The sequence below is a fragment of the Pelophylax lessonae genome, assembly GCF_965119305.1.
Source record: "Pelophylax lessonae genome assembly, chromosome: 4".
NCBI lineage: Eukaryota > Metazoa > Chordata > Amphibia > Anura > Ranidae > Pelophylax > Pelophylax lessonae.
The window spans coordinates 670,246,353-670,273,573 of NC_138771.1; the positions used below are offsets into that span (position 1 = coordinate 670,246,353).

At 43.7% G+C, this 27,221-nt stretch overlaps 1 protein-coding gene across 1 annotated transcript in view; it reads left to right on the forward strand.

Moving 5' to 3' along the window:
- LOC309553101 (uncharacterized protein) overlaps positions 1 to 27,221 on the forward strand; it is a gene marked incomplete at its 5' end in the record, with an annotated part of 52,276 nt that overhangs the window by 23,445 nt on the left and 1,610 nt on the right. Inside the window, 6 exon segments of the mRNA XM_082253998.1 lie at positions 3,439 to 3,578; positions 5,002 to 5,088; positions 8,288 to 8,305; positions 13,353 to 13,533; positions 26,760 to 26,899; positions 27,201 to 27,220. Of these exon segments, the coding sequence (XP_082110124.1) occupies positions 3,439 to 3,578; positions 5,002 to 5,088; positions 8,288 to 8,305; positions 13,353 to 13,533; positions 26,760 to 26,899; positions 27,201 to 27,220 (586 nt within the window).

Sequence of the window (27,221 nt, forward strand, 5' to 3'; positions counted from 1 at the left end):
ACCTCCAGTCCCGGCCTTTTCTGCAACTTTTTGTTCACATATAAAAATCAGAATTTTTGCTTGAAAATTACTTAGACCCCCCAAAAATGTTATGTTTATTTTTAAAGCAGAGGCCCTAGAGAATAAATTGGCGTTTTTTGCAATTCTTTTTTTTTTGGGGGGGGACCACGCTGTTTTTTTTTTTTTTTAATTTATTTAATGCCATTCCAAACATACAACATAATGTTGAAGATATGAAACAAATTTTGGAATTAGTTTGGTATCTTCGACATTTATTTTGTATACTCACAAATTACAATAGATTGTTGTTAACGACCGGCCGGCCGGGGGGTTCTTAACAACCATGACTCACCTCCTGACAGCCGAATGTATACAAAACAATTGCTAACATTGAAAAAAAAAACTGCATAGGGGCCCCCCATTTTGGTTTTAAAATTTTAAAAAATATGGCATGGGGTCCCCCCAAAATCCATACCAGACCCTTATCTGAGCATGCAGGCCAGGAAAGGAGGGGTTGGGTGATTGCCCCCTCTCCTAAATTATACCAGGCCAACATGGGGGGATACTTTTGAGCAAGGGGGTTTCCCCCAAAGCAGCTTGTTCCCGTGTTTTTGGGGACAAGGGCCTCTTTCCCACAACCCTGGACCAGTGGTTGTGGGGGTCTGCAGGGGGGGGACTTATCAGAATCTGGAAGCCCCCTTTAACAAGGGGGGTAATGTGGCAGTAGGTCTCAGCTGCAGGAACATTTGTGCCAATTGGTTCATCTTGCCTTATTTTACCGCCCTATCAGCTCCCATTGCTCTCCTTCCCAACCTCTCAGTTCATTAACCACTTACCCACTGGGCACCTAAACCCCCTTCCTAACCAGACCAATTTTCAGCTTTCAGCGCTCTCACATTTTGAATGACAATTACTCAGTCATGTATCGCTGTACCCATATAAAATGTTTTTCCTTTTTTTCACACAAATAGAGCTTTCTTGTGGTGGTATTTAATCATCATTGGGTTTTTAATTTTTTGCACTATAAATGAAAAAAGACAGAAAATTTTGTAAAAAAAAAAATGCATTTTCTTTGTTTCAGTTTTAAAATTCTTCAAATTTAATAATTTTTATTCATAAATTTTGGCCAAAATTTATCCTGCTACATATCTTTGGTAAAAATAACCCAAATAAGTATATATTATTTGGTCTTTACGAAGGATATAGAGTCTACAAGCTATGGTGCCAATCATTGAAAATTGATCACACCTGATGTACTGACGGCCGATCTCATTTCTTGAGACCCTAACAAGCCAAGAAAGTACAAATACCCCCCACAAATCACCCCTTTTTGGAAAGTAGACATTCCAAGGTATTTAGTAGGAGGCATGGTGAGTTTTTTGAAGTTATAATTTTTTCCCAAAATTCTTTGCAAAATGAAGATTTTTTTCTTTTTTTTTTTTTTCACAAAATGGTCATATTACCAAGTTATTTCTCACACACTGTATAGGCATACTTGCAACTACACCCCAAAATACTTTCCGCTACTCCTTGGTATGGTTATACCACATGTGTGAGACTTTTACACAGCCTGGCCACATACAGAGGCCAAACATGCAGGGAGCACCGTCATTTCCTGATTACCCATTACAATTTTGTGAGGCACTGTGGGCAATGATAACCTCTGTAGTGGCACTGATGTGGTACAGATGAGCACTGATGTGGCATGGATGTGGCAGGGATGAGCACTGATGTGGCATGGATGTGGCACGGATGAGCACTGATGTGGCAAGGATGAGCACTGACGTGACATGGATGTGGCAAGGATGAGCACTGACGTGACATGGATGTGGCATGGATAAGCACTGACGTGGCATGGGTGTGGCATGAATAAGCACTGATGTGGCATGGATGTGGCACAGATGAGCACTGATGTGGCATGGATAAGCACTGACGTGGCATGGATGTGGCAAGGATGAGCACTGACGTGACATGGATGTGACATGGAGGAGCACTGATGTGGCATGGATGGGGCACAGATGAGCACTGACGTGGCATGGATAAGCACTGACGTGGCATGGATGTGGCAAGGATGAGCACTGACGTGACATGGATGTGGCATGGATAAGCACTGACGTGGCATGGGTGTGGCATGAATAAGCACTGATGTGGCATGGATGTGGCACAGACGAGCACTGATGTGGCATGGATAAGCACTGACGTGGCATGGATGTGGCAAGGATGAGCACTGACGTGACATGGATGTGGCATGGAGGAGCACTGATGTGGCACGGATGATTATTGATGTGGCATGGATGTGGAACAGATGAGCACTGATGGTGGCATGGATGAACATTGACATAGCATGGATGAGTCAACGAATGAGCACTGACGTGGCATGGATGTGGTACAGATGAGCACATACAGAGGCCCAACATCCAGGTAGCACCTCCAGGTGTTCTAGGAGCAAAAATTACACATATAATTTCCAGACAAACTATCACACTTTTGAAGGCCCTGGAGCACCAGGATAATGGAAACGTCTGCAAAATAACCCCATTTTGGAAAGAAAACACCCCAACACAAAATCTAGGAGGCATAATGAGTCATTTTTTCCAACAAGTTTTTGGAAAATGTGGATAGAAAATGAAAACGCATTTTCTTTTTACACAAAGTTGTCCATTTATAAGATATTTCAAACACATAGCATGTACATAGCAAAACATACACCCCAAAATACATTCTGCTACTCCTCCTGAGTATGGTGATACCACATATGTGACACCTTTCCACAGCCTGGCCACATACAGAGGCCCAACATTATTGAGGATGGGATAGGCATGTGTGAGGCATGGATGGGCATGACTGAGGTATGATTGAGGAGGCAGAGGTGTGGTTGGGGCATGGATGAGCACTGATGTGGCATGGAAGTGGCACGGATGAGCATGGATGTGGCACAGATGAGCACTGATGTGGCATGGATGTGGTAAGATTGAGCACTGATGTGGCATGGATATGGCACAGATGAGCACTGAGGTGGCATGGATGGGCATGACTGAGGTATGATTGAGGAATGGAGGAGGCAGGGGATGAGCGGTGCTGCAGCCTCCCCCTCTCCTCGCACGTTGTACCGATCGATGTGTACAATGTGCGAGAAGAGGAGAGAACTGAACTGGACATGCGCTGGTTTGTTGACAACTGAACACTCTGTCATTGGACGGAGTGATCACGTGGTAAAGGGCTGCTGTCATTGGCCCTTTACCACGATCCGTGATGCACTGTGATGTGTGATGCGCCAAGTTGCGGGGGTGCGCGGGAAGCGCGATTCTGGGAGGACGTCGTATGGCCTCCCAGAATAAGCTGACCGCACTGTCATTCGGCTATGGCCCGGTCAGCAAGTGGTTAATTGCTGTGCATCCTCATGCAGCAAGTGGCTGACACTGTGCTGAAATATCTCAGCTGACTCCTCTATGCCAATTGGTCGGGCAATGACAGGAGTATCTGTGGATGAGGAGGAAGAACATGGAGCTTTAGCAGCTACTGATGACTTCAATCATTTCTGCTTCTGGGAGACAGAGGAGGAGGAGGATGAAGACTTGGTTAGACACTCCACCACCTTCTCTTCATCTCTGGGTGTATAACAGGCTTGCTGCTGGAAAAGAAAGGTCCATGTACCCTACATCTAGATGCTGCACCCCTGATGTGGTCTGTGGATATGAATGTTGAAAGAAAGGCATGCCATGTCACTCCACAATTAATTAAATCGATTTTTATCATTGTAAATGAACGCAATCATGGGGCTTGTCTTATTCTGACATCAAAAGGTTAAATAACAAATCAACAGAGAGCTGAGCTCAGCCTCGCCCTGTGCAGAGGAGTTGTAACGAGTTCAATTGTATTTCTAGCTCCAGACTTTCACTTTCATTTCTGCTGTCAGCGATGGCGTCTGCTGGTCTGAGAGCTGAGCTGGAATGTTCCGTCTGTCTGAACATTTATACAGATCCTGTAACCCTGAGATGTGGTCACAACTTCTGCCGGGTCTGTATTGATGGTGTGCTGGATACACAGGGGGGGTCTGGAGGATATTCCTGTCCTGAATGCAGAAAGAAGTTTGCGAATCGTCCTGCACTGCAGAAGAACATGAAACTACGTAACATAGCAGAGACTTTCCTGTCTTCTCAGCCAGATAAGGAGGAGTCCGGGGTCTTCTGTACTTACTGTGTGGACTCTCCTGTACCTTCTGTTAGATCCTGTCTACACTGTGAGGTTTCTCTGTGTGAGAAACACCTGAAAGTCCACAAAAAGTCCCCAGAAAACATCTTATGTGACCCCACCTTGTCCATGGAGAGCAGGAAATGCTCCGTCCATAAGAAGATCCTGGAGTATTACTGCACTGAGGATGAGACCTGTGTCTGTAAGTTTTGTGTGACTGGAGAACATCGGGGACACCAGATGGATATAATGGATGAGGCTTCTGAGAAGAAGAAGAAGACACTGAGGAATGTTCTGCAGAAACTTCTGACAAAGAGAGAGGAGACGGAGGAAAGAGTCCAGAGTCTGGAGGAGCACAGGAGGAAAGTAGAAGAAGAAGCAGCTGGTGACACCGAGAGAGTCACTGCCCTGTTTATAGATCTCAGGAGACGTCTGGAAGACCTGGAGAAGAGAGTCCTGAGGGAGATCTCCGGGCGGGCAGAGCGGATCTCCATCTCCATCCGGGATCTGGAAATAAAGAAGGAGGAGCTGTCCAGGAAGATGGTGGACATTGAGGAGCTGTGTAACAAGACGGATCCACTGACTGTCTTACAGGAATCAGACACAGGTGACTTGTGTGATACTGAGGATGGAGATAATGAGGACAGAGAGAGACATGAGGAACTCCTCCATGATGGAGGGGGTCTGGATGTGGCGGGGGTCTTACACACAGGTTTATCTGATATAATAAGAGAGGTAAATGTATACTTCTATATACAGGAAGCTGCAGACATATTACTGGATGGAAACACAGCTAATAATTATCTACAGATATCAGATGACAGGAAAACTGTATCCGAGTCAGATATAAACCAGAATCACCCAGAAACACCAGAGAGATTCCGGAATTATTCTCAGGTGATGAGCAGTCAGAGTTTCTCCTCAGGGAGACATTACTGGGATGTGGATGTCGGGGGGTCAGATTGGTGGATGGTCGGGATGTGTTACCCCAGTATAGACAGAGAGGAGGAGTCAGGGATTGGAGATAATAAGAAGTCCTGGGGATTGGACAGGTATAGTATTCTGTGATGCATGACAGTGATTGGACCCTCTTACCCCCCAATCTCTCCAGTAACAGAGTCAGGATATATGTGGATTATGAGGCCGGGCGGATCTCCTTTTATGATCTGTGTGACCCGATCCAACACCTCCACACCTTCACCACGACCTTCACTGAGCCCCTCCATGCTGGGTTATGTGTATGGAGAGGTTGTATAAAGATATGTGGGGGGAGGCGGGAGATGTGAGAACTCCGCCCACAGTCTGGTGACATCACAGGGACGGGTGGTGGGATTGGTTCATTGATCAGCCAATGATTGGAGGAAGTGGTGACTCCTGGGAGAAGTTTGATGGCTGCCATTGCAGGCCTCCTTCTGAAAATGCTAGTTCCCTGGCTGTGTAATGTAAGAACTTATAAAGTGATAGTAAAGAGAAAATAAAAAATGACAGATATGATGGCGTCTGTCACTGACATGAACACCGCAGTCTTTGTTTTTCGGAGTCCCACTGTAACTTCCTTCTTTTACCTGTTGGTTCTGCTGTTATTTCCCAACTTCCTATAGCAGACCAATCTGTCCAGCAGAAGTGTCAGTTGGAGGATTGGGACAAACCATTTACCACTGACAGGGGTGCTTGCAATGATCAGATTTTTATTCATCGATGTAAAATCTTTATCCCAAAAGGAGACACGAATGTTGGTGTAACGGCTTATAAAGTGTTATCTGGAGTTCTGCTTTAATTTGTTAGTCACTTATGTAAAGTCCATCTAAATCTACTAATCCATCCAACACCCCCCTCTCCAGACAATGCTGATGTCCAAGGGGGTCTCCACTGCCCCTCCATAGATAGAGGAGCCACCCTTAGACAGGAGGTGTGTTACTGGCAGGATCACCAGGGGAAAATAAAGGGGAAAAACTGAAAACTAATGCAGCCACCACATCTAAACAATATATCCTATTTTTGTTTTTGGTTTTTATTCCACTTTGAGTCTCCAACCCGGAACAAGCATGCTGGGAATAAGAATCAGAGAAGTGTCAGAATTCCTTATCTCTATACTTGTTCCGGGTCAGAGACTGAGACAGTATTGAAGGGAATGTATCAGCATGACAGCCAGGGAACTAGCATTCTCACAAGAAGAGTTCATCAATGGCAGCCCCCATGACTCTCTCATGACAGATTCCCTTCAACCCTTTCTCTGCCAGAAACTTTTTTTTGTATTCTTTTACATTCATGTATAAAAAATCATTTTAGTCTTGAAGATTAGATAAAACCCCCAAACATGATCTATTTTCTGAAAGCAGACACCCCAGAGAATAAAATAGTGTTAGTCCCAATTTTGTATGTCACACCATATTAGCACAACAGTTTATTAAGCACTAAATTTCAGTAAATAAACACTAAAAATAATTTTAGGGCACACAGACACAATAAATGACCCACATTTTTGGTAAAAGAAAAAGATGAGGTTGTACCGAGTAAATAGATACCCAACATGGCAAACCTTAAAATTGTGTGCGCCCGTGAAATGGCGACCAACGTCGGTGCCTTATATTTTCCATAGGAGACACTTTATAATCCCCTACAGGTCATCAGTTTAGAGATAACCGTGAGAAATGGGCGGAGAGTTATTGATCTGAGTCCGGTGTGTGTGGTGATATGTAATCTGTGGTGCAATCAATGGCCTTGTGTGTAGGTGTCCCTGAAACGTGCATTTTCATTTATGCATGTATGGGGGAGGGGCACCCAAAGATTTCGGGGGGCTGACTTTAGGTGCTTAGGTGTAACTCATTTTTTACATTTCTCTTTTTCTAATTTTTTTTTTGTCATCACATTGGGACGATGTGATGTTTTTTAGGGTGACAGGTTCTCTTTAATGAGACATCAGGGGTATAAAAGAGCCCTAATGTCCCACCTATTTTCCATTATAGCTTATGGAGCACAGATCGCACTCCGTTAGCTTCTTCCCTGTCGGCTGGTGAAAGTGACAGCGGGGATCAGAAGTGACATTTTATACATCACTTCCGGGTCATTAGCAGGAAGCGGAGATCAGAGAATGGACATTTGCTGATCTCCATTCCCTCTACTTGGTGGCCCCACCATGCCGGTGTTCTAAAATTTTGTCGGACCCATGAAAATTCTAGACCTCGTCACTTCCGGTGACGTTACGTCATAACCCAGCATTGTATAGCAGATGACCAAGACGCTACCCTACAGCTGATAAAAATTTGGGGTCTCGAGGATGAAAGGGCACAGAGCAGTGACCCCGCCAAATTTTTATCAGCTGTAGGGGAGCGTCTTGGCTACCTACGATAATTTTTTGGGGTCTTCAGCACATATGGTTCGCCCTTGACAGCTCCCCAAAGGGACCGTGACCTAACCGCGAGGTGACCAGGTTTAACATTGGAGTCTATGGCGGGGGGAGGCCCGGTTCTCGGGGTCACTGCTTCGTGCCCTTTCATCCCCGAGACCCCAATTTTTTTTATCAGCCATAGGGAAGGGTCTTGGCCACCTGCTATACAATTTTGGGGTCTCCAGCACCTTTGGTTCGCCTGTGACAGCAATTTTCCCGCAGCGGTCTGTGCGTCCCACCTCAGCCCCTCCTCCTCTCAATCAGCTGTTAGCGAAGTCTTAGAATTTCATCGGACCTTGAAAATGTCTTGTGCGCATGCGCACCGGGGCTCGCACCAGCTGGGTTATGACATAGCGTCACCGGAAGTGACGAGGTCCGGAATTTTCACGGGTCTGACAAAATTTTAGAACACCGGTCACAGGTCCCACCGATGAGGCCAGGAAACATGGCGGGAGCACGCCCAGGGGGGAATGTGGAAGTGATTGGGCAGCTGTGCAGCCACCTGATTGCTTCCATCTGACAGTTGTACAATGTATGGTGGTGGTGAAAGGATTAAATATAAGAAATGTAATTCAAAAAGTGACACAATAAGTGCCAGCTGTGTCTGCATTCCAGGGACAGTCCCGGGATTTAGAGGTTTGTCCCTGGAAATGTTGCTGATTTGAATCATATTTGTGTATATGTTTTCTATTATGATTTGTATTACAGAGTCAGTTCACCTTCATGGTAATAATAATCGGTGACGGGTATTTTATTCCTCATTTTCCTTTTTCTATCAATGTCGGCAGTTTTCAGTCCTGGAAATACACGTCTCCTTCATACAGGAGAGAATTCTGGGAAATCTCTGGAAGCTAGATGAGGAATAATAAGGTCTTCTCACTTCCTGTTAAAGCTGAACTCCGGGCTGTATTCATGTATACAGAGCTGCCTTCATTTCTCTCTTCGATCTGCCCGGAGTTCAGCTTTAAATCAGAGAAGACCCCCGACATTCTCCTCCTCATTGCTTTCCTGAGATTTTCTTACATTTTTTCTCTGAATGTTTTCTCCTAAAGTCTCCATTTATTTAGAGAAATGTTCTTTTATCATATAGTGATAGGAAGTGATGAGGATTTAGGCCCCATTCACGCTTGTGCCACTTGTCATGCGACTTTGGACCCCAAGGTCGCATGACAAGTCGCACCCTATGTTTCCCTATGAGTACCGTTCATACCTGTGTGACTTCAAGTTGCAGCGACTTCAAAGTAGTTCCTGCACTACTTTGGTCCAACTTTCATGTGACTTGAGGTCCATAGATCTCAATGTAAACTCTAAAAAGTTGCATGGAAGTCACACCTGCATCATATGGATGCGATTTTAATGCAACTTTGGATGAGTGTGGCCGGTGCAGAACGGAAAATGTACTTAGGTTTCCTTATCCTCTAAAGACTTACAGATTTTCAGAATGATTGGAATTCAAATTCTGTGTGAAGAATAGCTGGTTGTTAAGGACCTGGCCTGCAAGTCAACCACTGCATCCTTAACAACTGATGACTCATCAGCTGTCAGCGGGTTTCACTACAGCTGAATGAAAAAAAAAGAATGCCAGCTGTAACAAAAAAAAACAGCTTGCGGTCCCCTCCCATGCATACCAGGCCCTTCAGATCTGGTATGGGTTTTAAGAGGAACCACATGCCAAAATGTTATTAAAAACGGCTTAGGGCCCCCCCAAAAATCCATACCAGACCCTTATCCGAGCACTCAGGCAGGTCAGGAAAAGAGGGGGATGACTAAGTGGCTGCTCCCCTCCTGCACCATACAAGGCTCTGCCCCATCCCCCTGCCCCAAAGCACCTTGTCTCCATGTTGATGTCAGTGGGGAAACCCGCTGACAGCTGATAAATCATCAGTTAAGGACGCCGCGGTTGGCTTCCCGACCCGCTCCTTAACAACCAGCTATTCTTCACTTTCTCATTGTTCTTAAACTCTATAATTCATTCGAAAATAAAGAAACCTAACACATTTTTCTGTTTGTCACACTCATCTAAAGTTGCATTAAAATCGATTTAAAGTCGCATCAATGTCTTATCAAGTGGCATAGTAAAGTCAAAATGGAAATGGAAGTTGCATAAGGGTGATTGGGGCCTTAGTGTTATAGGGGAACGGCTGGACTGAGGAGGTGATAGAACTAGTATTGTCCATGTCTAAAGGGGTCCTGGGGAATCTTTATTTCATAGAAAAGAATGCAGAAATAGATCTGCAGATCAGGATCTGGATTGTGCTTGGCAGAAGAGCTGACAATCCACATCAGATTTCCCCTATGATAACCCCAGAGACATCTATCATCTGTTATAGTCATCCTGCTGTCTGCCGTCCACCAGAGGACCTGATTAGGAATGTTCATGTTTCTATTGGTCATGTTCTATTTCTATCACTGGAGTCATGTGATCAGTTCTGTCAATCATATTTTGCATCTTTTATGTCCCAATCATGTCTGGTAATTAGAAGTGATTGTAAGGAATTGTATTGTATTGGAAGTGATTTCTTTATAATAAATGGAGATGAAGCATTTCCTCAGATTGGGTTGTGCTGTGCTCACTATGATATGAGAAGTTCTAGAACCCCAAAGACTCGTGACACCAGGCTTACTGTGTATATTCAGGACGAGCTCCGCCACTGCTCACTGCGTGATCTGAGCCAGAAGAAGCCCCGCCCACATCCACCAATGGGGATCAGTATAGAGGCTGTGGCCGGCAGCGGAACGTGGCGGACGGATGAGAGAGGAGCTCCGCCGATCGAAAACCTAATCCCTTGTAATCCTCCTCCATCCTGCGAGTTGGAAGACCATCTCTATCAGGATCGGCTTCCCGCAGCTGTGGGGGACCTTTCCCACCAACTATTGGGTGATTTTAAGCGCTGGGAGAGCATTCCGGATCGAGACCTAGGTAGGCCCAAAAGCCGCGGTCTCACCTGAAAAGCGGCATCCGACCGTGATCCGCGACCCGGACGCCGCAATCCTCCTCCATCCGGCTTTTAAACAGAACATCCACACCAGGCTCGGCTCCCAGCAGCTGTGGGGGACCCTCTCTACTAATTTTTTGCTGTTTTAAAGCGCCGGGAGAACGATCCAGATCGAGGCCGGGGTAGGCCCAAAAGCCGCGGTCTCGCCTGAAAAGCGGCATCCGGACATTGGTAAGACTACAGCCACAATTGCTTCTCCCATACTACCCTACCCTGCTGCACACATGAGGAAGTAAAACCCCTACAAAGCCATCCGACCCCCTTCTTATGTGAACAATCTGTGCCAAGTATTACCTCAGTAACAGATTCACATCAGCACTGTCTCCAGCTAAAAACATGAGTAAATCTGACCGGACCCCCTCCTCATCCTGCTCACGATCCCCGAGGGACCCAGGAGCTCACACTTCACCCCATGTACCTGAGATGTTCAAGAAGGGGTTAAATGACACAATCTCACAGGCTCACATGTCACCACAGGCTGCGTCATCTATAAAAGAAACCAGTGAACAGGCAAATCTAGCAGCACCCAGCCTACTAAGCTCTGACACCCCTCTCCAACCTCCTTCTGCTCCATCAGTGTCCTTAAAGGAATTAAAAGAAGTAGCGGATGATATAAAAAAAAACCCTGTCAGAGGCAATAGAGGATCTTAGAAAAGAAATGCACAGCGTGTCATCCAGGTTGGAGTAAGTTGAAGAGCTAACTGATAGGCATGACACTGAAATATTGGATGCCCAGAGAGAACTATCGTCTCACAATACCCAATTGAGAGACTTACAGAGACACGTGGAGGATCTTGAGAACAGAGGCCGCAGGCATAATATACGCATAAGAGGCCTGCCAGAATCTATTGAGCCGCCACAACTTACCCGATCCGCCCTAGCAATTTTTAATGATCTTTTGGGGCGACCCCTGGATACCCCAATTGAAATAGAGAGACTACACAGAGCATTGCGGCCGAAAGGCAGAGAGAATGATTCCCCCAGAGATATAATTGGATGCCTTGTAAACTTTAAACTGAAAGAAGAAATTTTACACAATGCAAGGATCAGGGGAAGAATTTTGTTTCAAGGTGTTGAGGTAAAGCTCTTCCAGGATCTCTCTCAAATAACATTGCAGAAACGGAAAGAACTTCGCCCATTACTATCAGTGCTAAGGGAGAGAGAGATCCCGTATAAATGGAAGTTCCCATTCTGTCTCTTTGCCGGCTCCAGGGGCCGTTTTGCCTCGCTTAGATACCCGGAAGACACAGCAGCGTTTTGTGATACCCTGGGCCTGCCGCCAATGGAAATCCCAGGCTGGTCTCACATTGATAGATCATCTCGTCCGCATCAAGTTGAAGAAATGGATGTACATCAATCAAGCAACTTTACGAGTCCAAAACGACGTAACTTATCTCCTTACTACCCCTCTACCTCACGTGAGGGACTTCCACCGAGACAAGGTAGTGCACCTACCTCCCCCGCTCACAGGAAACCCCGCATAGATTGAGATATAACGTCTAATATCTCATAAGACTGTGCTTTCCTATTGTTGTACCCTCCAAATAACGTTGACCTATCATAAGATCCACACGATACTTCTTACCACTATTCATCTCAAGAAAAGACAATTTATAGTACTCACTACATTGCATCCTATTAATCTGTATTTTTGCCCCTACTCTCCACAATTTCCATCTCAGATGGACGAGGAGTGATAGCATTCTAAGAGACAACTAGATGATTCATCTAGACATGATACATATATCAATGCTCTCTTGAATGGTGGTAAATTTAAGACGGAAGCCTTTCCACCACATCAGAATGAGGAAGACAACTGCCTGCGTTGAGCCACTCTTGATTTAAAACTTTGGCTAGATTACTTCTTATGGAAATAGGTTAGCTTTCCTCTGTTTAGCCACTAGATGGCGCTATATTCCTTCAAAGAGAGGAGGTGGAGAAAGGTAACAATTGAGAGAGTAGTGTGTTATAGAAAGTTCTGTTACAGATTTTCTTGTTATATAACAATTCCACATAAGTTTTTGATTGCTTACTCTTTTATATGTGGTTCCTCTGGTTCTGCGGCTTAGAGAAAAGTTGATATTATTCTTAAATGGTTTCTCTCTCATAAAGTTAGATATAAGACAGGCCTTACAGTCACATTTAATATACATTGGCCTGGTTGATTAGGTTTAATATATATTATAACTTGCACTTCATCTGAATATTCACGCATAGAGTTATTGCATGAGGTTCCTAATTAACTTTAGTGCATAGTAAGGGAGTGTCGGTTGGCGTTTTTCAATGACTCTAGTCATACCTTACTGTTTTTGTTCTACTATTCAGAACTAGGTTTTTTTTTTTTTTTACATTTTTGACCGCAGATACTTGCCACAAACCCACACAGTACAGTTCTTGTACTGACACTTACCAACGACTTCCCCCTAGATCAGTGGTGGCAGGTCCTTCACTGTAGTTGGTTACGCCTAACCTACCTATCCTCCCCCTCTTTTCTCCCCCTCCCCCCTCCTCCACTTATTACCCTAGTCAGAAAATAGATATATCTTAGAGAACAACACATACGGATTTTTTTTTTTTTTAGTGTCCCCAAAGAAATCACTCTCCTCAATATCACTACTGAGGGACATACTCTCACCATGCTACAAAACGCACAAATTTATGATTCCAAACGGTTAAAGATTGTCTCATTAAATGCCAAAGGTCTAAACCTACCCGAAAAGAGATCCAAACTAATATTGTATTTACACTCTCTCAAAGCAGATATTGCCTTTATACAGGAAACTCACTTCAAGACGGACCACGTTCCAACATGGAAAACCAAAGAATATCCAGTGATGTTCCACTCTTCCAACAGTCTGGCAAAAACAAAAGGTACCTCAATCCTTATCTCAAAACGCATTTCCCTTGACCTATCAGATTCTCTAACTGACGAAGATGGAAGGTTTGTGGCCCTCAAGGGTAAACTATGGAACACACCTTTCACATTCATTAACATTTATAGTCCAAACTCTGCCCAAGTCACTTTTTTCAGACACATTGCCTCAAAACTAGCAGCATTTCAAGAGGGTTGTACCATTTGTGGTGGAGACTTCAACGTCGCACTTAATCCCTTGGAGGACACCTCAACTGGTCATTCTTCTATGCCCTTTAAGGCATTAAAACAAATAAAAATCCAACTACAAGACCTATCATTACATGACACTTGGCGCCTCCTGCATCCAGACACGAGAGATTACACCTTTTTCTCAACACCACACAACCGCTACTCCAGAATAGATTATCTATTCATATCACAAAAAGATATCCCACTTCTAGAATCTGCCACAATTGAGCCGATGTGCTTATCTGATCACAATGCAATCTCATTATCTTTAAGTATCCCACACGAGGGCACACATGAAAAAATCTGGCGGTTGGATTTGTCATTGATTATGAACACTCAGAATGCGAAACAGCTAGACCAAGAACTTAAAGATTATTTCATGCTAAATAATACCCCAGAAATAGGACTTACCTCTATATGGGAAGCGCATAAATGAGTGATCAGGGGTTCATTGCTCAAGATGGCTGCTACCAGAAAACGACTAACCCAAAAAACCATTGCCGACCTTTACTCACGAGCCAAAAAATTGGAGCTCACTCACAAATCACCCCTTGCCCAAACACATTTAGCAGAGTTGGAGGAAATAAGAAGTGAAATTCGGGATATAATCGGTAAAAAAATTAAACGATATGTGCTTTCCAAAAAACTATTTTACGAGTTCAGTAATAAGAGCGGGAAGTTTCTGGCCAGAGCCCTTGCTACTCAAAAAAGTCAAAATACTATCCATAACATTACTGACTCAACTGGGAAAAAAAAACAGTCATATTCGGACATTGCTCATGAATTCACTACATATTATGAAAAATTATACAATCTCCCCCCTGAGCAGAACCCGTTCCCCAAATCCAGCTCTAGATCCAAAATTGTTGAAGATTATATCAGAAACAATGGTTTCAAACCCTTATCAAAACAACAATCAGACAAAATAGACAGCCCGCTTACAAAAGAAGAATTCCTCACTGCATTACAACAAATGAAACCCGGGAAAAGTCCAGGACCTGATGGTTTCTCACTAGCATACTACAGATTGTTCTCTACCATTTTGACGGAACCATTCTTACGAACATTTAACAATTTAAATAATAGCGATTCGTATCATGCAAGTCTATTGGAGGCTCACATTTCGGTGATACCGAAACCAGGGAAAGATCCCTCACTAGTACAAAATTATCACCCAATATCCTTACTTAATGTTGACCTGAAGATATTTGCTAAAATGTTGGCCAACAGAATAATTGACTTTATACCTTCCTTAATTAACAAGGACCAGGTGGGTTTTGTTCCGGGGCGGGAGGCCAGGGACAACACAATTAAAGCCTTGAACATACACCACCTTATCACATCGACAAAGCAGAAAGGCTTCATGCTCTCTCTTGATGCTGAAAAAGCCTTTGACAGGCTAGCCTGGGATTATTTAGGAGCAATCCTCGAGTCCATAGGCTTGGGACCCAGACTGGTTGGCCTTGTGTTGTCCCTGTACTCCCGCCCTTCTGCTAGGGTTAATGGTTCACTCTCTAAACCTTTCACAATCGGCAATGGAACTCGCCAGGGTTGCCCCCTCTCTCCCCTATTATTCATCCTCACACTAGAGCCACTTCTAAATTCTATAAGGAAAAACCCTGACATATCGGGCATCAAAACCCCTTCTCAGCACTTCAAATTAGCGGCATACGCTGATGATATTCTGGTATTTCTCTCCAGTCCGGCTATATCCCTCCCAAATTTACAAAAAGAACTTCAAATCTTCCAATATATTGCTAACTTCAAGATTAATAAATCGAAATGTGAAGCTCTGAATATTTCTCTTACTGACTCACAAGTTACCCAGTGCAAAAAGTCATTTCCCTTCACATGGAAACCAAATTCCATCACCTATTTAGGGATAGAAATCCCACACAAACGACAAGACCTGTATAAACTGAATCACTTAATCAAATCACAATTAATTCTTCAAGATCTCAAAAAGTGGCATCAAGCACATTTTTCTTGGTTTGGCAGGGCTGCCATAGTTAAAATGAATATTCTACCTCGCATACTTTATCTGTTCCAAACCATTCCCATCCAACTCCCCGCTAGTTTCTTCTTGTCCATCAAAAAAGCAACTAGAGCATTCATTTGGCAACATAAATCCCCACGCATAAAATATACCACTCTAACGAGACCCAAATCAAAAGGAGGTATGGGAATACCTGATTTCCTTCTTTACTACAGAGCATCGCACCTCCTTCGTGTAGTTGACTGGCACACACAAATACAAAACAAAGACTGGGTAGCATTAGAGAACTCCTTTTCTGACCTTCCGATACAGTGTCTACCGTGGATCCCATACCCCGATTTGACAAACTCATTAAAACGACACCCTCTCATCGGCCCTACCCTACGCTGCTTCCATTCCTCCAACTCTGACCAATCTCTAACTAGACAACTTGGTCCCTTGACCCCGATTTTACATAACCCTCTATTTCCTCCAGGCCAGACACGTCATTCTCTTTGCAATACTCCTTGTGAAATGGGTTTAAGGATATTTCATCTGTTACAAAATGGGAAATTGTTATCACACCCTGAGCTAAAAGAAAATCTCCACAATAACTCCTTATCATTCTGGGAATACGCCCAATTACATCACTTCATCACCCCCCCTTATCAACAAATCAAAATCCCTCCCATCAATCTTCACGAAGTTTGAAAAGTTGTGCACTGCAGCCTCTCCGCAACAGCACCTACTTTCCAAAATTCACGCCCTTTTGTGGGACTCGTGTCCTGCACACCTTGACAAGCTGAGTGATGATTGGAATAAAACATTAAACATAGAAATCCAAGAACACCATTGGGAAAAAATATACAGAAACGTCCTCAGAGGCTCAATTAATGTGTCCATTCAGGAAAATAATTACAAAATTCTCACAAAGTGGTACCGCACCCCCCATCTATTGAATAAGTTTGATAGCAAGGTGCCTGATTCTTGCTGGCGCTGTAAAACACATTTTGCAGATATGATCCACATTTGGTGGGAATGTCCGTCCATCAAACCATTCTGGAACGTGGTCCGTCAACACATTGAAAAAATTACGAAGCAAACAATAGATCTACTACCCGCTCATTTCCTCCTGCATCATTTTGCTACTCCGCCACCTAAATACTTTAGATCATTACCTATGATAATGATTAATGCAGCAAAGATGTGTATCCCAAGACTTTGGGGTACCTCTAAAATTCCCTCTTTGCAAAATTGGTTGCTCCAAATCGAGCGGATTTCTGAAATGGAAGAATTGATTGCCACCACCCATGATAATCCTACCCGCTATTCGAATATCTGGAAAGATTGGATCTCTTTTCGTAATTCTCCTGATTTTCAAAAATTGATTGAGGTATCTCTGCATTGATTAATCTTCTACTAAATGGATACTGTACTAACATAAATTGACTGCTTACCCTTATCAGTGTCTCATCATTTGAAATATTCAACTTTAGGAATATCAGATTTTGCACTGTTTTCCACCAACCTTCCCCCCCTCCCCCCCCCCCCTTGTGCTGGACACAAGGGAGTAACTTTGTTCCCCTCTACCCCCCCATCTTTACTTTATCTTAGTTTGGAAGCTGTAATCTGCAACTTTATTATTACCCTTTGACATGTTTCAAGTGTTTTTACCTGTACCTCCATGAACAATACCTACTGTACCTACTACAATGCTCACACTGTAATGTTTTAATATTGTTGTACCATGTTCCTTCAATAAACTTTTTTGAAAAAAAAAAAAAAAAAAGTATAGAGGCTGATAGGGGGAGGGGCTGGAGGGTGACACTTCTACATAGGGACCTCTGCATATCACAGATGGACATGACCTGAAACGATGGAGGTCTTCTGATGCCTTCATTATTTCAGGAAAGCAAAAAAATCTAGATATTGGAATGTAGTCATTCTGCTATGATGAAGCTGAAGTAATTTCCCATGATGCTCCGAGAGAGTATTACAGGAGATAGGTCAGGTACTCCGCTCCAGCAGAAATGATTACACCATGTTGGTCAGAATCTCCCAGTCACTGACCAAACCAGAACTAGGACATGAGAGCTGTAATATGATTGGTTACTAAGGGCTACAATCGATATCTATACAGGTAGAGTGCCCACTGGGTGGTACCATGACCAATCACAATCTTAATCAGTGCCAAATCCCAAAATTGTGCATAATTTAGAGAAATCAAAAGGATGGGCTTCAAAGGAACATACACCAATCAGCTCCTTAAAAAATCCATATTTTACTTTCAGACAATAATAAAAAAACCCATACAAAATATCCATTAGAATGACTATATATACTGTGTGTGTGTGTATATATATAACACCGTTAAAGCACTACTAAGCACTATATAATACACTATATAATACACTATATATTAATATTTTCTTACACCAGTGTGGTTAACTCTACATGTTTCGTGACATGGTCGCTTCTTCAGGAGCCAATAGTGTGTCTATTTAGAAAAAAATGTAAACTTAATAAATACAGACATATTAAATGCAAAATCATCACAAATACCTTATAATCGATACAATTTAAAGGAGAAGTATGGGATGGGTTAAATAACTAGCACAAATTACCATCATCCCAAATCAGCCGTTCTTTCCTTTTGTTTTTCTAGCATGTGTACTTCATCTTTCCTGTAGCTCCCAGTAACGGTCCATTTGGTGTTTGAAAGTTCAGAGGGGGTGTATACAACCTCAGCAACCCACCCCCTGTCTCTGTCCCTCCTCCCCTGGGAGATGTGGCCGTGCTTCCTGCACAGGCACACATACAAGCATCAAGCTAGGGCGAGCACGTTGGTCACATGGCTCTGTTATAAAAAAACAGAGTTGCGCTAGCAATGATGGTTAACCACTTAAGCCCCGGAAGATTTTACCCCCTTCCTGACCAGGGCCTATTTTGCGATTCGGCACTGCGTGAATTTAACGGACAATTGCGCGGTCGTGCGACACTGTACCCAAACAAATTTGACGTCCTTTTTTTTTCCCACAAACAGAGCTTTCTTTTAGTGGTATTTGATCACCTGTGTGATTTTTTTTTTTTTTTTTTTGATCATGCGGTATAACCAAAAAAAGAGCGACAATTTTGCAAAAATAACAATATTTTTCACATTTTTTTATATGAAATTCCCCCAAAAAAATGTAAAAATCGAAATTTTTTAACATTTTAGGCCAATTTGTTTTCTGCTACATATGTTTGGTAAAAAAAATCGCAAAAAGCGAAAAGAATTTTGATTGGTTTGCACAAAAGTTATTGTGTTTACTAACTAAGGGAAAGATTTTTGTCATTTTTATTGTTTTTTTTTTAACGAGTAATGGCGGCGATCTGCGTTTTTTTTTTTGCGGGACTGCGACATTTCAGCAGACAGATCGGACCCTTGACTGACATTTTTGACACTTTTGGGGGTACCAGTGACATTACTACAGTAATCAGTGCTATACATATGCACTGTTACTGTAAAAATGACACTGGGAGGGAAGGGGTTAACTTTATTGGAGAGGGAGGGGTTAAGTGTGTCCCTAGGGGCGTGCTTCTTACTGTGATTGGATGTGGCTGTGTGTGTAACAGCAGAGATCAACGGTCCTACATAGCAGGACCGTATGATCTGTGCTTTTACACAGGGGAGAATGACAGTCGGCTGTGTTTACATTAGCCGCCTGCCTTTCTCCCTCTCCACCGACGATCGCGAGTGACCGGCGGACATCGGGTCCACCGGCGGACATCGAGTCCACCGGTCACACGCGCGGGCTGCATAGGGAACGAGCGGGGTCGGGAGCGCGCCTCCGGCGGCACATGCTCGCCCCCTATTGGCTCCCAGGCTAGTGACGTACCGGTACGTCACTTTGCCTGGGAGGGGCTGACCGTCAGGTGGCGGTTGGCAAGTGGTTAAACATGCTGGATAATTAACCACTTTAAGACCGGAAGATTTGACCCCCTTCCTGACCAGGCCCTAATTTGCTATTCGGCACTGCGTTATTTTAACGGACAATTGTGCAGTCGTGCAACGCTGTATCCAAACAAAATTTACGTCCTTTTTTTTCCCACAAATAGAGCTTTCTTTTGGTGGTATTTGATCACCTGTTCGATTTTAAATTTTTGCGCTATAAACAAAAAAAGAGCCACAATTTTGAAAAAGAAAACAATATTTTTCGCATTCTGCTATATAACATTCCCAAAAAAAAAATTTAAAAATCTGATTTTTTTTTTAACATTTTAGGCCAATTTGTTTTCTGCTACATATTCGCAATAAGTGTATTTTGATTGGTTTGCGAAAAAGTTATCGTGTTTACTAACTACGGGAAAGATTTGTCATTTTTATTGTTTTTTTTTTTTACTATTAATGGCGGCGATCTGGGATTTTTTTTTTATTTTTTTTTATTTTGCGGGACTGCGACATTGTGGCGGACAGATAGGACCCCAAACTGACATTTTTTACACTTTTGGGGGGACCAGTGACCTTAATACAGTAATCAGTGCTATAAATATGCATTGTTACTGCAATAATGACACTGGCAGGGAAGGGGTTAACCCTATGGTTGATAAATGTATGCCTCATGCTTACTGACGTGTGTGGGGGGAGGGGGTTCTGTGACACAGACAGAGATCGCAGGTTCAGCTATGCTGAATCCTGTGATCTCTCCCTGTCTGTCACTGAGAAGATCCGCCTGCTTTGTTTACATAAGCAGGCGGGTCTTCTCACACTTTTCCCTGACGATCGGGGTAGAGAGGCGGCGATAGCCCCCTCTCCTCCTCCGGCCCGACTCCCGCTGTGTCTAAGTCTACGTCGCTGGACCCAGGGGAGCCGAACTGCCGCAGTAGAATTACTGTGAGTGGTCAGCAAGTGGTTAAAATATAAACATACAAATTATACATATAAAGGCCAAAGACTATCCCATGAATAAAAGTTCCCAATGGGTGTTGTGACAGAAAGTGAGAATTGAGCTGGAAGACACTTTGTCACATATGGTTCCCAGTCAGAATATCATGCAGCCTACATCTGTCACCGTGTGCAACTGACCACCAGAGACACCGACACCTTAGATGTAAAAAATGCCTGCTTACCAGCAGTACTGGACCTCTTTTTTACAGGAGGCCAGTAACGCTTTTCAACTTATACGGCTAAAATATGTTGATGAATGTCTGGGAACTAGATGAATTTTGATAATTTACTGTCCACTCATAGGTATCGTACCAGAGTACCACTAATCTAACTAACCTAGCCGACAACTAGGTCCACATTTTTCAGAGGTCACCTTTGCTTCTTCTGCAGCAGAACGAAGAGGTTCAGTCTATCTACAGGCTGTGTTTATACAGCTAAGAATGAATTACTGAATCCCAAGGTGTTATAATACCATTCATTGAATATATTAAAATTTAGTACAAAGAGGATATATACATACACACACATATATATATATATATATATATATATATATATACACACACACACACACATATGAATTTCTTTCAGAAGTAAGATGGAATTTTCAAAGTAAGGATAACATTATATTATACCCAGGAAGTTTTTGAAGCTAAGATAGGGCCCCTACATCCGGTAGGAACTTCAAAAAGGTAAATTGAGAATCTAAGACCGAGAGAGTGAGCTTTATGAAAAAGTATGGTGGATGTGATAAAGATGAATATGAAGCCCCCTTTTCTCTCTGAATTTTCAATTTTATTCCCAAAAATCCTATTAATTTGGGATCTGCCCAGAAGGTATAGTTTGGAATATTTACTTACCTCTGATTGTAAGTAAAACTACTGATTAACTAAGGGCTCTTTCACACGGGCGGTCCGATCAGATCCGCCTGTCAGTTTTTTTAGGCGGATCTGATCGGATCCTCCATGCAGCTCTATGGGGCAGCGGGTGTCAGCGGAGGTCACCTCCGCTGCCATCCGCATCCGATCCTGTGCTGAAATCTGGACGGATGGAAACCCTATTTTTCCATCCGTTCAGTAATGGGAGCGGAGCGGATCTGATGAGAGCGGACAAGCGGTCCGCTCTCCTCCGATCCCCCATAGAGGGCAGAGGGGGCTGAGACACCTCCCTCTCCGCTCTGCAAGCGGAGACGGAGCTGTCATCCGCCCGGCTCAGCGGGGATCGCGGATCGATTCCCCGCTGAGCAACACGGATCCGCCTGCGGAGGCGAACCGTGTGAAAGAAGCCTAAATGTTTTCACAGCCAATGGGTTAACATGTCCACCAGATGGCACTCTAAGACTAGAAATCCATTTATTAGGTCTCCTGGGAATAAAATTGGATTCATTTGATTCAATCTTATAGCATATAAAATATTTTTTATCCCTAGATTAATTATAATGGTATTTTGCTTAAGGGTATATAGTTATATTCTTGGGGTGTGTGGCATTATTTGTGATAGTAATCTTTTGGTGTATTGTCATCTTAATCATGTACAGTAACACTGGCTAAAGAAGTATTATTTTATCCAGTGATCCATATTAATGTATTAATTATTACTTCTTCAGAATCTTTAGATACATCTTGCATCATTTCCATCTTACTTCAGAAAACATAGATTATGAAACACACTTCTTATTATAAGGATTACAATAAAACATAGACATGGTAATATTCTTCTTATCATGACTGAGTCCTTTTAGATAGTATGATGTCTTGTATATACTGTACATACTTTAAAAAAGTGATTTAACCTTTTATAGTCTTTTCCAAAAGTTTCCCAAAAGTAGAAACTGTTGTGTCTTATGAAAATATGGAAATATATAAAATCACTTTTTTTCCCGGATTAACTTTCTTTAGAACACAGTCCCAGAATATTTGCCCGTTAAATGTCTCTTGTGTGTAATCTTCTCATTTTGTTACCATTATTGTCTTCAAGGAAACCTTACACAAAACTTGGACTATAGAAGAAGTCTTCAGAAAAAACCTTGATTACCCTGAAGCTCAAACAAACTTTCCTTTCATAGCCAATTCTCAGATTCTTTTGGTTTGCAAATTTGTATAAATGTGGAGATGGTGGGTTCATCAGAAGGTTATCTTGCCAACCCATTGAGAAAAATGTTATCTGCACAACTTTTATTTCATAATTTAAAATCAGAGCAACTCTGATAATTATAAGTGACTTCTTTATAATAAATGGAGATAAAGCATTTCCTCCAATTGGGTTGTGCTGTGCTCACTATGATATGAGAACTGAAGTTCTAGAACCCCAAAGACCCGTGACACCAGGGTTACTGTGTATATTCAGGATGAGCCCCGCCTCTGCACACTGCATGATCTGAGCAAGAAGAAGCCCCGCCCACGACCACCAATGGGGATCAGTATAGAGGCTGATGGAGGAGGGGCTTAAAGATGACATTTTTACATAGGGACCTCTGCAGCTCACATATGGACATGATCTGCAGTGATGGAGGTCTACTGATACCTTTATTATTTTAGGAAAGATATCTAGATACTGGAATGGAGAAATTCTGCTATGAGGGGCTGAAGTCATTTCCCATGATCCTCAGAGAGAGCATTATTTGAGATAGGTCAGATAGTTTGCTCCAGCATAAATGATTACACCATATTGGTCAGTAGGGATGGGCGAACGGTTCGGCCCAAGAAGGAGTTCAGGCTGAACATTTGCCTGTTCGGCCATTTGCGAAACACCTGAATTTGCAGGGTGTTCCCCCGGGTGTTCGCCCCAACGAACACCCTGTAATGCACAGTGCATGCAAAGGTTTGCCCAACCAAGGTGCAGTGTAAGCTGGTTGTTAAGGAGCGGAGCCAGGAAGCCGGCAGAGGTGACCTTAACAACCGATGAGTCATCAGCTGTCAATGGCTTCCCCGTTGACAGCTGAAAAAAATATAAAAAAAACGGTACGGGGTCCCCCCAGTCCATACCAGGCACTGTGGGTCTGGTATGGATTTGAGGAGGAACCCCATGCCAAAAAAAAAAAAAAAAGGCCCCTAAAATCCATACTAGACCATTGTCTGAGCATGCAGCCGGGCATGTCAGGAAAAGAGAGGGGACGAGTGAGCGCCCCCCTTCCTTAACCATACCATGGGGTGCTGGGTGCTTTGGGGCAGAGGGGGATTTGCTTCCACTTCGAAGCACCTTGTCTCCATGTTGATGTGGACAAGGGCATCTTCTTGACAACCCTGGGCTGTGGTTGTTGGGGTCTTATCTTTAACAAGGGGGCTCCCAGATCCCCCCCGCCTATGTGAATGGGTATCGGGTGAAAATGTCAAAAAGTAATAACCACAAGAAACAGTTTTTGATAAATCCTTTAATAACAAATAAAAAAAAAATAGTGCCCTTCGATGTAAATCCATAGTCAATCACGATACCCGATGGACCCCAAAAAAAAAAAAAAAATGCTCTCGCCTCCCGTTGGCCCCGCCTCATTCTGTTTCTATTGTTCTTTTACTTTTTGACACGTTTTTGGTGAATGGGTAGGGGTACGATGTACCCGATACCCATTCACAAAGGGTGGGGGGGGGAAGGAACAGGGGGCACCCCTGTTAAAGTGGGCTTCCAGATTTTAATAAGCCCCTGCCCACCGACCCCGACAACAACAGCCCAAGGTTGTTGGGAAGAGGCCTTTGTCCCCATCAACGTGAGGACAAGGGGTAGGGGGGCAGGGCCCCACTCCCCCATGTTATTGACTGGGGGGACCCCATGCCATTTTTTTCTTTATTTTTTCAATAGCCAGGTGCCAATAATTGTAACTGCGAGTCATTTTAATTGGCATTTGGCTCGTTCTTTTTTTTCTTTAGAAATGTCATTTTTGCTGTAGAATGTTTTTTTTTTTTTTGCGCTACTTTACAGGGACATTAAGGGGACCCCCCAGCACTATATTTTATGGAATTTTTAATTTTTATTGTTTTACTTTAAGCATAATTAGAATCACTGCTCCTGAAAAAACTATTGCTTTTTTTTTTTAATGATTTTTGATACATGTCCCCCAGGGCAGTACCCAGACCCCCATATTGCATATACTGTAAACCTTCAAAATTAGCACTTTTAATTTGTCCTGTTCAAATCCTATAGATTTCAATGAAATTTGCCATTTGGGTTAGAACATTTCCCCTGTTCGGAAGTTCTGCTGCGTACCAAACAGGAGGGTGTTCAGCCCATTCCTATTGGTCAGAATCTCCTGGTCATTGTCCAACCAGCACTAGGGCATATGAGCTGTAATATGATTGGTTACTAAGGGTGACACAGAAACTTTCCTGTGAGGACACATTTTAAGATTCAGTAATAATTTATATCAGTTTTGTTTGTAAAAAATGGAGTTCAGTAGATGATCTGCAATTGTTTACAGAACTGTTATCAAATCCCCAATTGTCTAATGAATGCTGCACTTCAAAGCCTGAACTGTTACTGAATGGAGTGGAATTGTGTTCTCTGTCCATGTGATAGGGTTATTTTTATTGTTCACCCCCTGTCATTTTCACCCCCCCCCCCATGTCATCTTCCTACCATCCCACTCCCTGTCATCTTCATCCCCCCTGTCAACTTCCTACCATCACATCCTTGTCATTTTCATCCCTCCCTGTCTGCTTTCTACCATCCCACCCCCTGTCAACTTCATCCCCCCTGTCATCTTCATCCCCCCTGTACCCCACTGTCAGCTTCTTACCATCCCACCCCCTGTCATCTTCATCCCCCCTGTACCCCACTGTCAGCTTCCCACCATCTCACCCCTGTCATCTTCATCCCCCCTGTACCCCACTGTCAGCTTTCTACCATCCCACCCCCTGTCATCTTCATCCCCCCTGTACCCCACTGTCAGCTTCCCACCATCCCACCCCCTGTCATCTTCATCCCCCCTGTACCCCACTGTCAGCTTCCCACCATCCCACCCCCTGTCATCTTCATCAGCCTGTACCCCACTGTCAGCTTCCCACAATCCCACCCCTTGTCATCTTCATCCCCCCCCTGTACCCCACTGTCAGCTTCCTACCATCCCACCCCTTGTCATCTTCATCCCCCCTGTCACCTTCATCCCCCCTGTCATCTTCATCCCCCCTGTCACCTTCACCCCTTGTCATCTTGTACCCCTGTACCCCCACTGGCAGCTTCCTACCACCCAAGCCCCTTAAATTTACTGGTGCACATCATATATGATGAACGCAGGGACAATTTTTTTCTTCCAGTGACAACATGGACACAAGGACATTTCTCCTTCCAGTGAAACCACCAATGCAGGGAATTTTTTCTTTCAGTGACACCAAGGATGCAGGGACATATTCTTTTTTCCAGTGAAGCCACAGATGCAGGTGCATTTCTACCTAAGACCCTGCTCACCCATAGTGCAGTGACTGGGCTTTACAAATGTTTATGTTTTTTTTTTTTTGGGGGGTGCAAGCAGCTGGTCTTGCCTAGGGCGCAAAATAGCTTACACATATAATTTTCAGACAACCTATCACTCTTTTGGAAAATGTGGAAAGAATTTCCCATTACAATTTTTTGAGGCACTGTAGGGCAATGATGAGCACTGACGTGGCATGGATGTGGCACGAATGAGCACTGAGGTGGCATGGGTGAGCACAGATGAGGCATGGATGTGGCACGGATGAGGCATGGATGAGCACTGATGTGGCATGAATGAGCACTGATGTGGCACGGATGAGCACTGACATGGCATGGATGTGGCACGGATGGGCACTGAGGTAGCATGGGTGGGCACATATGAGCCATGGATGAGGCATGATTGAGGAATGGAGGAGGCAGGTGGTGAACAGTGCTACAGGCTCCCTCCTCTCCTCGCTCGCTGTACCGATCGCAGTGTACAGAGTGCGAGGAGAGAACTGAACTGGACATGCGCCGATTTGCTGACAACTGATAACTCCGTCATTGAACGGAGCGATAACGTTGTAGAGAGCAGCTGTCATTGGCCCTTTTTCATGATCTGTGGTGCATAATGCCCCATGAGGCAGGGGTGCGTCAGGAAACGCAATTCTGGGAGGACGTAATTTTACGCCTTCCCAGAATAAGCCGACCGCGCTATCATTCGGCTATGTGTCGGCAAGTGGATAATTGCTGTGCATCCTCTTGCAGCAAGTGACTGACGCTGTCCTGAAATATCTCAGCTGACTCCTCCATGCCAATTGGTGGGGCAATGACAGGAGTATCTGTGGATGAGGAGGAAGAACATGGAGCTTTAGCAGCTACTGATGACTTCAAGCGTTTCTGCTTCTGGGAGACAGAGGAGGAGGAGGATGAAGACTTGGTTAGACACTCCACCACCTTCTCTTCATCTCTGGGTGTATAACAGGCTTGCTGCTGGAAAAGAAAGGCCCATGTACCCTACATCTAGATGCTGCACCCCTGATGTGGTCTGTGGATATGAATGCTGGAAGAAAGGCATGCCATGCCACTCCACAATTAATTAAATAGATTTTTATCATTGTAAATGTACACAATCATGGGGCTTGTCTTATTCTGACATCATTTAATAACAAATCAACAGAGAGCTGAGCTCAGCCTCGCCCTGTGCAGATGAGTTGTAACGAGTTCAATTGTATTTTTAGCTCCAGACTTTCACTTTCATT